At 29.7% G+C, this 16940-nt stretch overlaps 2 protein-coding genes across 2 annotated transcripts; one reads left to right on the top strand and one right to left on the bottom strand.

The window, feature by feature from the left end:
• Window positions 1-973: 973 nt before the first annotated feature.
• On the top strand, window positions 974-4121 carry LOC129293015 (CASP-like protein 1D2). Its single transcript, XM_054930800.1, has 3 exons — window positions 974-1343; window positions 3377-3503; window positions 3618-4121. The coding sequence occupies exons 1-3, from the start codon at window positions 1087-1089 to the stop codon at window positions 3840-3842; spliced, it is 609 nt and encodes a 202-aa protein (XP_054786775.1). The 5' UTR covers window positions 974-1086; the 3' UTR covers window positions 3843-4121.
• A 358-nt stretch (window positions 4122-4479) lies between these two features.
• LOC129293014 (uncharacterized) lies at window positions 4480-7843 on the bottom strand. Its single transcript, XM_054930799.1, has 4 exons — window positions 7691-7843; window positions 7438-7605; window positions 6645-6893; window positions 4480-4870 (listed from the first exon to the last, which is right to left on the bottom strand). The coding sequence occupies exons 1-4, from the start codon at window positions 7760-7762 to the stop codon at window positions 4589-4591; spliced, it is 771 nt and encodes a 256-aa protein (XP_054786774.1). The 5' UTR covers window positions 7763-7843; the 3' UTR covers window positions 4480-4588.
• Window positions 7844-16940: the final 9097 nt, after the last annotated feature.

Raw genomic sequence — 16940 nt, 5'->3', positions numbered from 1 at the left:
TTGTTTTTTTTTTCTGTCCATTCTTATCATCAATTAAATGCCACAAATTTTAGATAACAAAAAAGAGTAACATATACTCCCTCTGATATAAATTATAAAACACTTTCAATCATATTTTACATACTAATAAAAGTAGTTATTTTTTTTTATTTCTTCCTTGAAAAAATAATATGGCTTTCAGTTTTTGCCCTTAATCCGAATGAGAAGAAGTATTTAGTCAAAGTTTATACTTTTAGACTTCTAATTTTACTTTGGTCTTGTAATTTTATAAAAATTTTTTTTTAATTTTTTAATTTTAACACCGTTAGTTTAATGTCAGAATTTTTGTTAATGAAACTAACAATAATAGGGTTAAATGATTGAAATTTTTTTATAAAATTAAGAGATCAAAATAAATTAAAATTTTAAAGTTTAAAAGCTTAAAGATGAATGTTAACCCTAGTCAAATTATATATGTTTCTCATACACACATTAGTTAATACAAAGATAAATTTAAAAAAATAACTTTGAAAGTAATAAGTGTTCTACATTTTGGATCAAGTTTAGCTGGAAAAAATCTCGAACAATTTGGACAGAAGAATCTTTTATACGGGGTATTTTCTAAGATATGACATATAATTACATTTAGATATTTGTACTGAGGTTTACTTAGGGGTCAAAATTAAAAATATGAAAAGTGAGATCCATGACAAGATATATATACTACGTTCACACACACACTACGTTCCTGGAGAGAGAAATTAATTGGTTGTCAAAAAAAAAAAAAAACAGAAAGATAGAAATCCATTTGGGGAGAGAGAGAGAGAGAGAGAGAGAGAGAGAGAGAAAAGAGAGAGGAAATTAAAGATCTTGAAGGACTGTTAGATGTATGAGGCTTATCTAATAAGGACCAACTAACGAGCCAATGTTCAAACCCACCCAGAGATCCCTTGTCGTGCAGGAAACTCTCTCTCTCTCTCTCTCTATATATATATATATATATGTATGTATATAGAAGTGATATATATACATGCAATAGCTAGCCAGCCAAGCTAAATCATTGCTCATTCAGACCTGCGACAAGCTCATATCATCATCACTAGCTACATGGCTTCTACCACAGAAAAGCCTGCCGACCCTGAATATAGGTCTGAGGCGGCGGCGCCGCCTACTCCTCCTCCGGCGGGCTTGTTGGATTACTTTCAGGCGGACGTGGCTCTGAGGTTTCTTCTGTTTGCGTCAAGTTTGGTGGCGATCGTCGTGATAGTGACGAGCCAGCAAACAGAGCTCGCGCCAACTCAACCGCTCGGAGGGCCTCCTCTTGTGCCTAAGCCTGCTAAGTTCAAATACTCTCCTGCCTACATGTAAGCTAAGCTCCATCATCATCATCACCATCACCATCACCATCATCATCATGGTGTATGTGCGTGTGTGAGATAGTGGTATCAGATATCTGGGTTTGTGGGAAAAAAGTTAACAATCCTACTTATAACTGAGGGTGTGTTTGGTTTTAACTCAACTAGGGTTTGATTTGAATGGTCCAAACTGGGATTTGGTTCTAAAACTTCAATTGGATTCAAGAACATCTTGTTTGGATAGAAATTGTAGGAAAATTAAATGGTTTTTGGCTCAAACTTTAAAAACTGTTTTTTTTTTTTTTGGATTTTGGCTTTTTGTGCTTATTTATCAATTTAGTTCAGATTTTTTTGAATTTTCAAATAATGCTTCTTAATTAATTATAGATGGTCCAAACTGGGATTTGGTTCTAAAACTTCAATTGGATTCAAAAACATCTTGTTTGGATAGAAATTGTAGGAAAATTAAATGGTTTTTGTCTCAAACTTTAGAAGCTGATTTTTTTTTTTGGATTTTGGCTTTTTGTGCTTATTTATCAATTTAGTTCATCTTTTTTTTTTAAATTTTCACATAATGCTTCTTAATTAATTATAGATGGGCTCTTTTTTATTTTTAAAAATTTTAATTTAAAGTTTAATATTTTCTCTTAAAGAGATCAAATTACACAAACAAATATATATATCATAAAATTCATTACATTTTCAATTATTATACGTCCAAACTTGCTTTTCAATTATTAATCATACAAATAAGTATTAGTTTGTTAAAATAACTTTTTAAGGGAAAAAAATATTCAAATGTAAATCACAGTAACTGCTTTTATAACCTAACTACGCATACGGATTCTTTTTAGTTCATTTGGGTGGGTTGAAAAGAAAAATTAAGCTTACCAAACACCTAAAGATCAATGAGTAAGGTGGAAATTTATTATTGAGGAAAGTTATAATTAAGCACTGGGTTTAATTTCATGAACTTCGCTCCAAGTATATCTGTATATATATATTGAAACGACAAATAAAGAAGAGAATTAAAGTGCTCTTTGATTATGGAAAGAAGTGAAAAGAAATAAATTAAAAAAATTAAAATAAAATAAATTAAATTATTTTTTTTTCTCATAACAAACATGATAAAACTTGTTAATATATAATATAAATATAAAAATTATTACACCCTTTAAAAATTTTATGAATTATAATTTTTAATTTTATTTTTTAATCTATTTTATTTTATTTCTTTTTACGTTAACCGAACAAACCTAAAATCTTTGACAAGGTTGAGAGTTTGTCCCTTTGGCTTTTTCATTTTTTTTTTCTTATATAGTAAATGACAAACAGTGGTACAATCGCATATTTGAGCAGCCAGAAGGGGAGTGACAGGACTTGGGAAGAATCCAAAGATAGCTTTTAAAGAACAAATTGCTTTGTTTTTTGGTATTCAATTATTTAACATATTAATTCAGAGAGCGGACTGGAAAAAGGAATATGCAGGCTTTTTCATCAGAAGATGCTTCTGGTTTAAAACACACCTGCATCACTCTGTGCTTCGATCTCATGCAATAATTATCTATTTTGTCTTATCTTTTTGGCCTCTATTTCTACTCAAATATGCGACAAATACATTATATACACACACACACACACTTCATTCTCTTTCTATTCTTGTCTTTCCACTAGAGAATTCTCAATTCGATAATAGGATCTCAACTTCGATTTAATAATAGTTAGGCCTCAAAATTTTTTGCTGAAGTTAAGGTTCAAATAACGTTACAAATAGGAAAAGTTTAAAATATAAAGTAGGAAGGTAAACTTAAAGATACTAGCTTGTGTCTCAAGTAAGGACGTATTTAAAATATTGTTGGTTGGTTGGTTGGTTAAGTGTTGGGTTAAACATATATATATATATATATATATATTCAGAAATTCAAATGTCAAAGTCTTCTGGTATGTTCCATTTCATCATAAAAGGCCATATATTTGAATTTCTGAGTGACACGTTTCAAAGAATGAAGATTTAGAGATTGTGACATGATGTGATAATGCAGATATTTTGTGACGGCGTTCTCTGTTGCTGGGCTTTATAGCATCCTCACCACTCTCGCATCAATCTCAGTCATGTCCAGACCTGACCTCAAACTCAAGTTCCTCCTCCATTTTATATTCTGGGACACAGTAAATTCACCAAACGAACCTTCTTTTTTCTTTTGCTTCAAAGCTTTCTTTAATTTGTATCCACTTAAAAGAATCTGCAACCATATGACATTACTATGCTTTGGCCATGTGCAGCTGATTCTGGGGATAGTGGCCTCAGCAACAGGGACAGCAGGGGCAGTGGCATACTCGAGTTTAAAGGGAAACGACCACTTTAATTGGAACGAAGTGTGTAATGTGTACGACAAATTCTGCAGACATCTTGCTGGCTCCTTGGCTGTCGCTTTGTTCGGCAGTGTTGTTGCCGTCTTGCTCGTCTGGCTTTCAGCCACTTCCCTTCACAGTCGAATTCCCAAGTAGAATGACGACGACGACGATTGTGTTGTGCTAGACTGCCTGCTTCTTGGATTCACCAAGTCATTCAGTGTGTATCATAATAATAAGTTCATCATAATGTTTGCATCCAAACACTCTGTTCCCTGGGTGTTCATTATTTGTGTAAATGACAGTTATCTATTCTCATGTGACCCCTTATGTATTTTGCATTCTATTTGAGTTGTAAATGATTTGTAATTATTCTATCTGTATCAGAAACAGACTTTGTCGTTTATATTTTCCAGATAGTTCTTTATCTTGTCACTTAAGGAAGTTATATGATAGAATCTCATGGTCAATGATATTTCTAAACGGTTAATAATTGTGGAGTTCCTCCTCCCAAATGCTTTGTTTTTCACAGATCTAGGAGAGAAAGAGAATGGAGGTGGTTCTGTTCTTGGATCTTAAAGTTTCAATCTGAGTTGCTAGTAATTCAAATGAATGATCAAAATGACAGCCACAAGTCAACAGCTTCCTAAGTTTTTTCTGAAATTTGAACGTATTTACATTGATAATTTTATTGTATGCGACTTCAGTGTTCCTGAACTTACAAACAGTGGTCAAGCAGACCAACAACAGCCAAATAGATAGATACTACGGGGCCACTTACCGGAAACATGCATCAGAACTCAACCTAATAAGCTTAAATATATGACAGCACGTACATTATGTTTTGTTGTGATAAACACTATACAACTATTAGTATTGCAAGGATATGGAAATAAACACCCCTAACCATGTCCCTGGGTGATCTGGGCAGACCAAGGGTTTGTGTGGTGATCTTCTTCGCTGGATATCTGAACACGTAAAACCTCATGAATTGCACCCCGGATAAGCACTGCCAGAAGGTGTTCATCATCATCAGTTGCCAAATCAGCTAATGAAGCCCATCGGGAATGCGACTCATCCCTCATGCGGAAGCCAAAGAACCATCTCCCAAGTTTCCACCACTTGACGCACACATGACGCTCTGCAATCTCACTCACCTGAAGAGCTTCTTTGAGTTGATCACCCTGCCAAGAGAGGAGGTTGGATACCAAAAAGCGAACCATGACATCATTTAAGATTTTCTTTTAGATTCCTCATCCAGTCCTTTAACAAGGTTAGGGCAACACTTTATCTCTATGTGCATTTTTTCTCCGTAGTGGTTTGATATCTGTCTAATGAAGAATGAGAAAAACAATATATATATATATATATGGATAAGACCAAGGTTCTCCCTTAAGTTTATTTGTTTTTTCTATATACAAGGTACAGAACAATTTGGGGAAATTTATTGAGATGTGCTGATAAGACTAAGGTTAAGATATCTACTGTCATGTTTTCATAGTAGAACTTGATAATAAAATCCTAAGGCATTTGCTTTAGTTTTGAATCTTATATGAGTACCATGAGAAGCAAGCATCTATATAATTTAATCCACCTGGCAACCTGGTTTGTGGCCTCATACTGAGGTGTACATATTTACAAGGGGCACGTCTTTCATAATTAAACATTGGATGCACTTCACTACCTTGAAACATTTTTAAGAAGGGCAAAAGAGAGAAAAAGGACTGCAAGATATAATATTGATTGTGATTCCACTTTTTTTGAAGAAATGTTCAGGTATAGGACCATAAAGAACAGGAATGAATTTCTAAACAACAGAGAAAAGCAGAGAGAAGAGAACTAAAATCTCTCAAGATGAGACCTCTTAAATTGAGCTTCTTTTGGAAGCTCCTCAAGAAGCAAACTTGTAAAGAAAGACAAAGGACACAGCAAGTTATATGAAGTTGCATGACCTGTGATGCCATTTCCTTGTAAATGAAAAGTCGAAAATAACTTTGAACCTGAATTTGCAAGAATTGATTAAACCATTAACAAAATTTCAAATAGCCATGCAAAATAAACAATTGAAGCATAACACAAGTTCATTTATTATTAATTTAACTTGGTCCTCAACAGTATGACGAAAATAATATTAGAGCTGCTGCAAAAAATCTGAAATACAGAAATCCACATTTAATTGTCAAAATTAACATTCATCAGTATAACACAAAACCCATGAAACAAACCTTCAACCAGTCCCATAGGAATACTTAGGTAAATCGTACATTGCTTCAGTATCATATATACAAACGTAAACTTTTGTAGTACTATGGCAATAAGAATAACTAAGCAGCAACTACAAAAAAAAAGCATGTACTACAAGGATAATCAAGAAACAGAGAACATTTTCATGTTGCTAATATATTTGCATATATTGAACTATCAATGATATCATGTCCAACTACAGGATAATCCAGAGGCAATAATTCAAGCATGTTCATAGCATCATTATGTACTAACTGATCAAGTCCTAAATGATCAATTTTACATAGTTATAAGAGTAGCTTTTAGTGTTTCTTTTTTTAATCCTCCTTGCTGTATTACGCTGTATAACATGAAGTGAAAATAAAAAGTTAAAGGTATCAAACGTGCAGCCAAGATATAAGTTTAAGGTTCATCACAGATAAAACTTAATAAAACAAAAGGTATTAAGTTTAAAGACATACTCTTTCAACTTAAGTGGAAACCATATTATAGGAATAAACTACAGAAGGATAATTTAAAAAAAAAAAAAAGTTTTCAGGAAAAAAAGCTTCACCCTGGATCCTACTAATGCAACATGAATCATGACAAATCCTAGTTGGCACTGAGTGACACATAATTGATGATCAAACAACTCCTTGGAAGGAACAAGAAAGGGGCTTGATTAGTTAAACTGCAAGTAAAATAATCACCGTATGGATGGAATGATGGGAATACCGGAATTCTAAGCCAAGTCAGGCAATAGTGCAGGCCAACCAAGTTAACCAGCACCTTCAGGTTAGGCCTGAAAAGGCACATCTGGACATCTTTGAAACCAAGCTTCATGTCATCCAAGATGCTAATTGCTTTCAGATAGTCCCCAACTTCGAGTGATTTAGAGGGCGAGCTCTCTTCCACAAACTTGGCAGCAGCTGCTGCTCTAACTGCCACCTCATTGTGCTTCTCGATGTACAATTTCCTCCATTCCTGTGGCCCAATTTCCAAGTAAATACATAATAATAAAACTGGCCCAATCTCAACTATGCCAATAGTAACAGGAAAAAAAAATGAGTACATTAAATATTTATGACCTTAATAGTTAGTCCCATTCCCATTGACCTTGAGTCTATGGTAATTAATACGCGCCCACGAGTTTATTGTTGAATACAACACTCTCCATGGAGTAATACCTTTGTTAAAGGTAAACTGGTCTGACTTTTAGGGCGCAAGTCATCAGCTTACTCCAGACAAAACGATGTGAAACGTTTTAATTTTTTCCATCCACGAACATATGATTAAGACATTAACACAATGATAATTACTTACCTTCGAAGCTCAGTAGGAGCAGGGTAAAGGACCTTGGGTATAGTCTATATATCAATAGACTTGGGTATAGTCTATATATCAATAGAAGTTATTAAAAATGAAAGAAATGTAATAACTTGCGGATGTTGATGATCAAATATTACAAAGTCACAATTCAGAAGCTAAAAGAAGATAGCTGGATAACCCTTGAAAAAATTGGGGATACCTTGAAATTGGGAGCGTTGGGAGGAGCGGAAGAAGAAGACGAAGCAGAGAAATCAAAGCACACAAGAGAAGGCCATCTTTCTCTAGTTAAAGACTCCCAAATACAATCTGAGCCACAAAGTTCCCTCCAAAACCTAGAGCAACAGCCCAAGGCGCACAAATCTCGTACCTTCTCGCACAAACCCAAGGAATCAAACAAATGAAAAGACCAATAATTGGAATTCATGTATGCTATGGTGGGTATAAAATCATACCGAAAGCATCGAAACTATTTTGAGGGCAACATCTCCAGGTAGCGTGTTTTGGATAACTTCGAATTGCTTCATTTCTCTTCGGTCTTCGCGGAAGGACAGCACATGAAGAACGGATCGCTCAGGAGTACGCAGCGAAGGATGGACAACGGAAACGAAATAGATCAAACGGCAGGGACAGTTTAGGGAAAACATTATGATTAAATTAAATTAAATTAAATATTAGTAGTAAATAAATAAGGGAAAATTAATTTTTTAGTCCTTCAACTTTTAACTCACTTGTAACTCAATCCCTCAATTATAACTCGATGCGACTCAATCCTTCAACTATAACTCGCTGCAACTCAATCCCTCAACTTTTGATTTACCTATAACTCAGTTCTTATTTTTTAATTTTTTTTTAAATTTTTTTATCAAATAAGAGAGGTAAAAAAATGCTCATATATTATTTTAAAATACCATCTTCTTATTTATTAATGTGAGATAGAAGTTAACATAAAAAAAATTAACAAAAGTTAAGGGACTAATTTGTAAGTGATTTAAAAGTTGAGGGACTGAGTCATAGGCGAGTTATAGTTAAGGGACTAAGTCATAACGAGTCATAATTGACGAATTGAGTTACAAATGACTTAAAAATTGAAGGATTAAAAAATTAATTTTTTTAATAAATAAATAATAGCAATATGGTTTCTCGATATTATTCATAATACAGAGGGCCCATCTCAACTTTTTTTTAAAAAAAATACACACCTTCAATCAACTATGTTAACTATTGCTTTTGCCCCCCCCCCAAAAAAAAAAAACCTTCTTAACTATTGCAAAGTCCTGTGTGTTTATGTTAACATAAATTCCTAGAATTTTTTAAAATAAACAAATAATTAGTAGTTTTACGTGAGATTTAATTTTTTGAAAAAAAATGTTGTTATTGATTGTCGGACATGATGTTGGCATATTTAATTATTTTTCATCTCTCTTATTTGTTCATCTCTATCTCCCTCTCAACATAAATGCTGTAATTAATGTTGTTATTGGTTATGACAAGTGAACAACCAAACTCTTTATATTTTTCAAGTTGTTAATTAATGAATTCCAGTTTGTAACATTCTAATTTTTAAATAAAAAAAAATTATGAAATTTAAGTTTTTTTTAAAATGATGATAATAATAGGAATTTATATTATTTGAGGTTATTTGAAAATAATAATATGGTTAGACATTTAATTATGAATTAAAAACTTAAGTTTAAAATTATATAAAAAATATTTTATTAAGATATAATTTTAAGATTTTAAAAAAAATATTATTAATGTGTGTGTGTGAGTTAAAAAAAAAGAGAAAAGGAAAGGAAAAAAAAAGGAGAGGGGGTTTAGTTCCACATCGGTTAGATGTGAGAATGAAAGGCACCTCCTCATGTATAAAAAGAGGAGGTGCATTGTGGAGGAAGCATGAAGAATTTTTTATTGTAATTTGTGAAAATTACAATTAAGAGCCCAAGATACAATTTGTAAAAATTGCAAGTAATGGCCCAAAAGTTTGAATAATTAAATTCAAACTTATAGTTTTTTTTAATACAATTTTAGGACTACAATCCCATTTTTATATTATTTTTCTCTTTTCCTCTCACGTTGCTCGGCGTTTTCTCGCAAGGGAGATTATTTTCTTTTTCTTCAGGTATGTTCTAACTTTCTTGTTTAGATTAGCATTTAAAAATTTATTTAATTACAAAATTAATTTTATAATTATTTTATAAATAATATTAGCTTTCTAGTGATATGATTATTTTATAGGATAGAGTAAATATTCTGATTAGGATTTTTCTATATGATAGTTAATCTGATGATATGATGGATTAAAAATATAGGTTAAAACTCTTAGGGATATAATAAATATTATAGAATATTTTTTTGAGGTTGAAACTCATGTTTAAGAATTTTTGAGTTAAAATCTAGATCTATATGGTTGAATTTATGTGGAATCTGAGATGTAGGGATAAACCTATGATTATTAAATATTTATTTAAGTATGAATAGGTATTTTTGAGGTTATAGAAAGGTGATTTGAGGCTTCAGGATAATTCTAAAATTTTTAATTTATTTTTAGATGAATTTTTAGAATATAGAAGGATGAAATTGTGATACGAGAAGTGATTTAAGGATAAAAAAAAATAGTTTATTAGGGTACGAGAATTTTAGAAAAAGAATTTGGGAAGTTAAATGAGGCATAAATCTTAAATTAGTATTAACATGGATTATAGATCTAAGACTTTCTAATTCTTTAAATTAGAGTTATTTATTTTAATGTAAAATTAATATATAGTATTGTGAAATAATTATGTAGATTATATTGACAAAGATAGTGGTGAAAAAGGAGTTGTAAAAGGAAACTTGTTATTCAAGACACAAGATAACCATTATTAATGTGTTGTGATGGTGTGTTTGTGAATGGTTATGTGTTGTTTTGTTATTTGAAAAAATTATGAATTATTGAAAATGAATACTGTTATATACTTCTGTGAAATCATTGCAAGTGGGTTAAAAATTTATTTTTGTTTATCATGATGAGATATTATTGTTCGGATATATTTCTGTTTGGATATTTGAATGCTACATGACTTGTTAGGGTATTTTAATGTATGGTGTTAATAGGAATTTTTGTTCGGTTAATTATTACCACGTGGTAAGCCCTCATTAGACCCAATGAGTGGCGTGTCGCTTGGTCCAACTCACCTTTGGCTGGGTGATTTGACGCCCGAGCATGAGGAAATGAGGATATAAGGTGTAGTCATGTAAATTAAATACTTATTCGGTTTGTTTGAAAATATTGTTCGGTTAAATGTTTTGTGTGCCCACTTAGTAATCGCATGATTAGTTACAACCGCAAGCATCATTACATATTAATTTTTGGTTACTGGGACTTTAAGTCTCATTCTCCGTGGTTAATATTTTTACAGGATCGAGTCTGGTTGAGAAAGCACCAGAGGTGTAACTATGGTGTATGAGACACCATCTTTTACATTGCCTCTTATTTTGGATTATACAATGTATCTTGTGCCAACTTAGGACATATCTTCTTTGTGAAGCATGTAAACTCTAAACCCTTTTATTAAAAGTATTTGTATCACCAAGAGGATTATGTCTGTCCCTCTTGATTTATGATCTGATTTGAATATCATGCCATGAGGATTATGTCTGTCCCTCATGGTTTTAATTGCCTTTTGGATATTTTAAGACTTGCGTTATGTCTTGGATGTATCATAGTAAGAAAATTTTCTACCATGATAATGGTTTTAATAATTTGCGAAAAATCGGTCTGTAAGTTTTGAGGGTGTTACACCGCTTATTAGATGGGGGTTGATACTTGTAAATTAATAAATGATTACTTATTATAACAAGTATTATATTTGTCTCTTCTCACAATCAAATTTTATTATATTTTTAAACTTATCAATTAATAAATAACTGTTTGTTAAAATATACATGATTACTTATAAATTAATAATTAGACACTTGTTTGAACAAGTATATCATTTGAAAACTTAAAAATTAATAAGACAATTTATATTAAATCTTGTCTTATATAACTAAAAAAATGTTGTAACTTGGTAGTTCTAAAACCTTTTGGTGGCCAAGGAGTTTTACGTTTAAACCCTCCTTAGCCATTAAGAGGATTTAATTGGTTGTCAGCTGAAGTTTTGGATGACAATGGTCCAATGTCCGTCAATGGTAAAGAGAATTTAAAAAAAAAAAGTATTATAATTTTTTTTCCTATCCAAAATTATTTTTAATTAGTCCTCTGGTCCAACAATAATATATCAGAATGTTTTGATTCTTTGGGGCTATTAAATTCTTTTTCTTTTGACGTTCTTGAATGTTATTCTCCCTTATTTCAAATGCTATCTACTCTAACTCATATTTTTCCATGTTCATCTCTCATATCTTATTTTTTATTGTCTTTAAATTTGAAATTTTTTCTACTATTCAAATAAAGTTTTTAAAAACATGAAATTTTATATCTAAATCCAAATTCAATCTAAATACTACCTGAATATTTTTTTTAAGCAGTTAGATATACGTCGCAATGGCAAGGTGACTCGAACACACAGCGAGGGAGGGACACAAAAAAACAAATTGGAGGGACAAAAAATGGGCTACTATATGGGCCCATTCACTTTTTGGGCCTAATATGGGCCAATGGACTTGAATGGCATTTTCTCTACAGCATAAGAGAGACATGAGACTCTCAATCCAAAGAAAAGAAGACACTGAGCGAGACGCAAATTAAGCGAAGGTAGATTAGATCATGTATTGAGGCTCACGTGGTAAATCTATTCTAGGTATAGCATCATTATTTTATTCATATTTTTTGGTGAAATTTTTTGTTCACATTTATTTATTCATAAAACTTAAAACTTGAGCTGTTAATTAAAAGTATTTAATTGTTTCTATTCTATCCAATTTCATTGACTGTGAAATCAATTTTTTTATAACAAAGAGAAAATATTTTTTAAAAAATATCTACGTTACTATATTTATTTTTTACAAAAAATGCTGCCCGAATATTATTTTTTTATTCAAAACACTCTCATAATGCCAACAATACCATATTATAACTTGAGTAAAAATAATAACATTAAAAAATGCTAATGAAAAAAAAGGCTACATGAATTTTTGTGAGACTGATTAAAGATTATTTTGAAAAAAAAAATCCTAATTTTTGTTCACTCAAATATACCTAACAACTGTAAAATGTGAGTAAAATATTTATAATTAATTAAGGGGTTTGACAAAGTGAGTGCACGAGTTTGACAAAGTGGTCAAAAATTTCTGATTTCCTTCTTCCAACTAATATAATTGTGTAGCAGCCATGTGTGTGTGTACACACACATATATATTGTAACCAATTAAACGCGCACACACACGCACACACATATTTGTAACCAATTAATTAGTTTGGTCAACTACTCTGATGTTTCACCAACACATTTCAATATCCTTCGGCTTCTCCATTTCTCAAACTGTTTTATATGTCGAAGTATCCATCAATTCCATTTTAATCTGATAATATGTGATATAAAATAATAAAATCTTTGCAGACTGTACTATGTGAATAATATTATTAGTTCTTCAAACTCTAAAGTACACAAGACCATGCGTCTAATTTCTAATAATTATCAATCTTAATATTAATATTAATATATGTAAAATTGATAAGAAGTAACTATCAAGTCATGACTATGTGGTTAATTGTAATGTGACATACAAATTTATACCAAATATTATTCACTTATTAAAAGAAATATTTTGTTAGTGGGAGTACAAACTCCTCCCCTTAACAAATATAAGGCAAGGCATTTTTTTATGTTAAAAGATATCAGAAATTTTTAGCTTTTCAATGTATAACTGATAATTTCTTTTTTCCAAAAAAAAAAATCTACGTTTCACACAACAGAGTAATTGGTTAGCATCTATTCAAGATATGAAAAGTATTGAGAATTGTATTCTTTAAAGAAGAATGATATTAAAGGATTAAAAAATTGGATTAAATTTAAATAAGAATTTAAATATTTTAAAACCTAAAATAAGGACCAAATTTTTTTAGTAAATTAATATAAAAAAATTCACCACTCTCATAACATTATTTGCAATTATCAAAACAAAAATTTGTAAATAAGATTGACTAATTTGTAAATTAAAATATTATGAAACATTATCTCCGTTTTCGGTGATTTGACAATTACATGTATTTATTTGTAACCTTGAAAACATGAATTTTCAATATCCATCGATTTTGTGAGGGGGAAAAAAAATTTTAAGTGATGATATAAGTGACAAGTTTTTCATTTACAAATTAGCATTTATAAGATATGAATAATACAAGTCATCGGTGGTGAAACAAGAGCAATAAATGTGGGGGCCAATTTTATGTTATTTGAATTTTTTTTAATTAAAAATAATTTTATAATAGAGTTGATAAAATTTTTAAGACAATAAATCATTTATAAAGTTTTTTTTGTCTAAAATCATTTATAAACTGAAAAAAATCAAAAGGAAAAATATCATCTTTATGATTATCAATATATTAACATTGAAAATTTTCAATAATAAATTTTTCCAAAAATTCAAGAAAATTTTTTTACAAAGAATATATAAAAAATAAAAATACTTGTCATTTATTCCATATCAAACTTTTATTATTAGTATTATTAATATATTTAAATTTATTTATTTGATTTAATTAGATAGAAGTATATTGAGTACATAAGGCTCGGTATTTAAGTCTTGTCCGATAAAAAAATTCAAATTTTATGATTTTAAAAAAATGGTTGATGACAAAAAATAAAAGAGATTAATGATGTATTCATAATTTTATCTATTACTTCCTGTAGAGATGAAGAGAGATAAATAAGAATAATTGATATTGAAGTAGAGATTTGTTTTACTAAGTGAAAAAGCAATATCAGCAAGTGTAGGAAGTGAGGAATGCAAAATGAAAATATTAAGGTAAAATTTAAAACTAAAAATTTAAGGATCAAAACAATAATTTTCTCCTTTAGAAACTGCACCCTCAAAATCATATCCCATTATACATAGTTAAAAAAATTAAAAAAATCTTGGGGGCCGTGGGCCCCTTCAACCATAACCTCGGTCCGCCCCTGCAAGTCATATTAAAGTAAATATATGGGTTTGTTTTAGTTATTTATTTCTTTTTTTTTAAAAAAAAAAAGATGAACCTAAAAAAGAGCAACAAATTTAAAAAAAAAAAAAAAGAAAGGGACAAGAGGGAAGGTGAAGTATAAGGTGACCAACCTTAACAACCAATAATGGTTGTGTCAGTTGATGAAGAAGCTGTCCTTATACTTCAATCCTTTCTTTGCCTTTCCTTAATATTAAGCAACTTCCTTAGCTTCTCCTCCTTTTAATTTATTCCTCATCATTTCCTATCATAAACCATAATTTTTTTTTAGCAACCTGTTAAAAATGTTGGGCTTAGTTTCAACGTTTATCATGGTGCTCATAACTATGATAAGACTTGAGTAATACGAAACTAATTTTAATGGTTTAGATTTAAAATTTTTAACCTATAATTTTTCATATAAAAAATAATTTTTTGTTAGAGTAATATATATAAGATTATATTTACTAGGTTTTTTATATTATTGTTACTATTCATTCAATTATAGATGAACAGAATTTCTTTGACAGATATATATAAATTTTAAGTTTGTACTTATAAAAATAAAATTTTATTAAATCTAGAAGGTTTAAATTGGTATTCATCACAAAAATGATCAGCACTGAAATTGAATCCTAAAAATGTTACTAATTGATTTATTTTCTCAATATTACTTAAAAATTGTTGGTTATTTACTTTTCCATTTATTTTTCCTATATAGCTAGTAATTTTGTATTTGACAGCTTGGTATTGGAGAAACTTTGAATATTACCACCATCCACCCAAACTAATTCTTGCCTTTATTATGTGGAATCATCATTACTAACGGTGACCCCGTAGGGACTTTGAGAATTCCTTTGATAGATTTATTTAACATAATTGTATATTTTAGACCTCAAACTTAAGATCTTAAGATATTTAGCTAACAATTTGCTCAAACCAGTTGAATCAAATATCTTTACATACCAAATTCTACTCATTAGCATTGGCATGCATCGCAATGCTTTGTTGTTGTTCAAAATATATCTTCTATTACACCACTAGTGTTAGATTGGATATATGACAAAAGTTTCAGAAATGAGATGTACTATTCATTACCCAAAAATAATGTATCTCTTATTTTTCTGTAAAAAGACACACACACACATTAATTAACAAATAAAAAAAGAATTAAAAATTTAATGTTATAATAGAATTAAGAGACCTATTAGGAAAAGTAAAAGCAAGATAAGCAGAAATATCAAGACCACACTTTTGAGTTATGCAGTTGTTAAAATCTTGTAAGAGTAATCAAAGAAATGATTTCGTGTAGAGCAGAAGCAAATTTCTTTATTGTGCCAAACATGCAAGTTTCCCAGATTTGGCCATTCTTGATAAAGCCTTAGAGAAAAATTCTGAATCCAAAGCAAAAGAGCTTAAAAACAGAAGCAAATAATGTAATTTGTTAAAGTTTTTAAGATGTGTATGATTCCATTTATTTTTCAAATTAACAAGATGCATTTCTCTAAAAAAAATTTAAAATAATTCACGTGATCAAAACACTCTTAGTGTATGCTATCCCTCTAAAACTGTGAGATTTAGTATTTTTTTAAGTATTATATGACAAAATTTTTAATAGTTATTCAATTTAATTAAATGATTGTTATTGTATCATATGAGACAGTCATTAAGTAGGTGAATTGAGGCAACTCACTGAATTGAAAAGTATGTTTAATGATTCTTATTGTCATGTGTGATCTTATCTAAAAGTATTTTATAAATTGAAATGGTGAAAGTATTGCTTTTAATTACAAACATCTTTTAATTAATATATTTACATATTTAAGTATTTATTGCAATAAAAATTAAATTAAATATTTAGTTAAATAATTTCAAAATTTAAGTTTATTTATTCAAAATAAATTAAATTTATCATTTCTAATTCAATAAATAAATTTTTAAATTATTTTAAAATACACTTTAAATATATAATTGATTATTATATCCAAATATATGTTGGTTAAACTATAACTTTAAAGAGATATTATATTATATATGTTTAAGTTATTTAAAATAATTATGCAACTAAACATGTCTTGTATTGAGTTTTTTTCATAAGCTTGGATATCTCATGTTTTTGACGCAGATTAATATAGTCAATAGTTTATGAGCGTCTCTTTAAAAGCGCGTCTTTTATCAAGAATTTAATTACTATTGTATACCTCAAACTCAAAACTTTTTGTCAAACTGAATTAATCGCCTTATGATCCAACTGCTTGTTGATTCTTGCATGGAATTTGAAATGAGCCATTTATCACCAATAAGAAGTTTCAGTTATTAAACAATTTATATTTTATATTGATTATTTTACTCACATTTTATATTTTACAAGAAAAATGATAGAAAAATATTCTCAAAATAACTAAAAATTCACATAGAAAGAAATAATATTTTTTATTTTTATGTCATTTTGTCAAAAATAAAAATGTCAAATAAGTTATCAAGAATTAAATAATAATTATCAAAATTTTTGGTATTTATTGCCATTTACATATTTGGAGGGTATTGTTTTGTTAGTGTCCCTATTTTATACTCCTTCCATT

The sequence above is a fragment of the Prosopis cineraria genome, unplaced genomic scaffold, assembly GCF_029017545.1.
Source record: "Prosopis cineraria cultivar Desert tree isolate PC_DT_omini unplaced genomic scaffold, ASM2901754v1 PC14, whole genome shotgun sequence".
In the NCBI taxonomy this organism is placed as follows: Eukaryota; Viridiplantae; Streptophyta; class Magnoliopsida; order Fabales; family Fabaceae; genus Prosopis; species Prosopis cineraria.
Note: the sequence above shows the minus strand (reverse complement) of the source record. Positions and strands in the feature narration are given on the sequence as shown.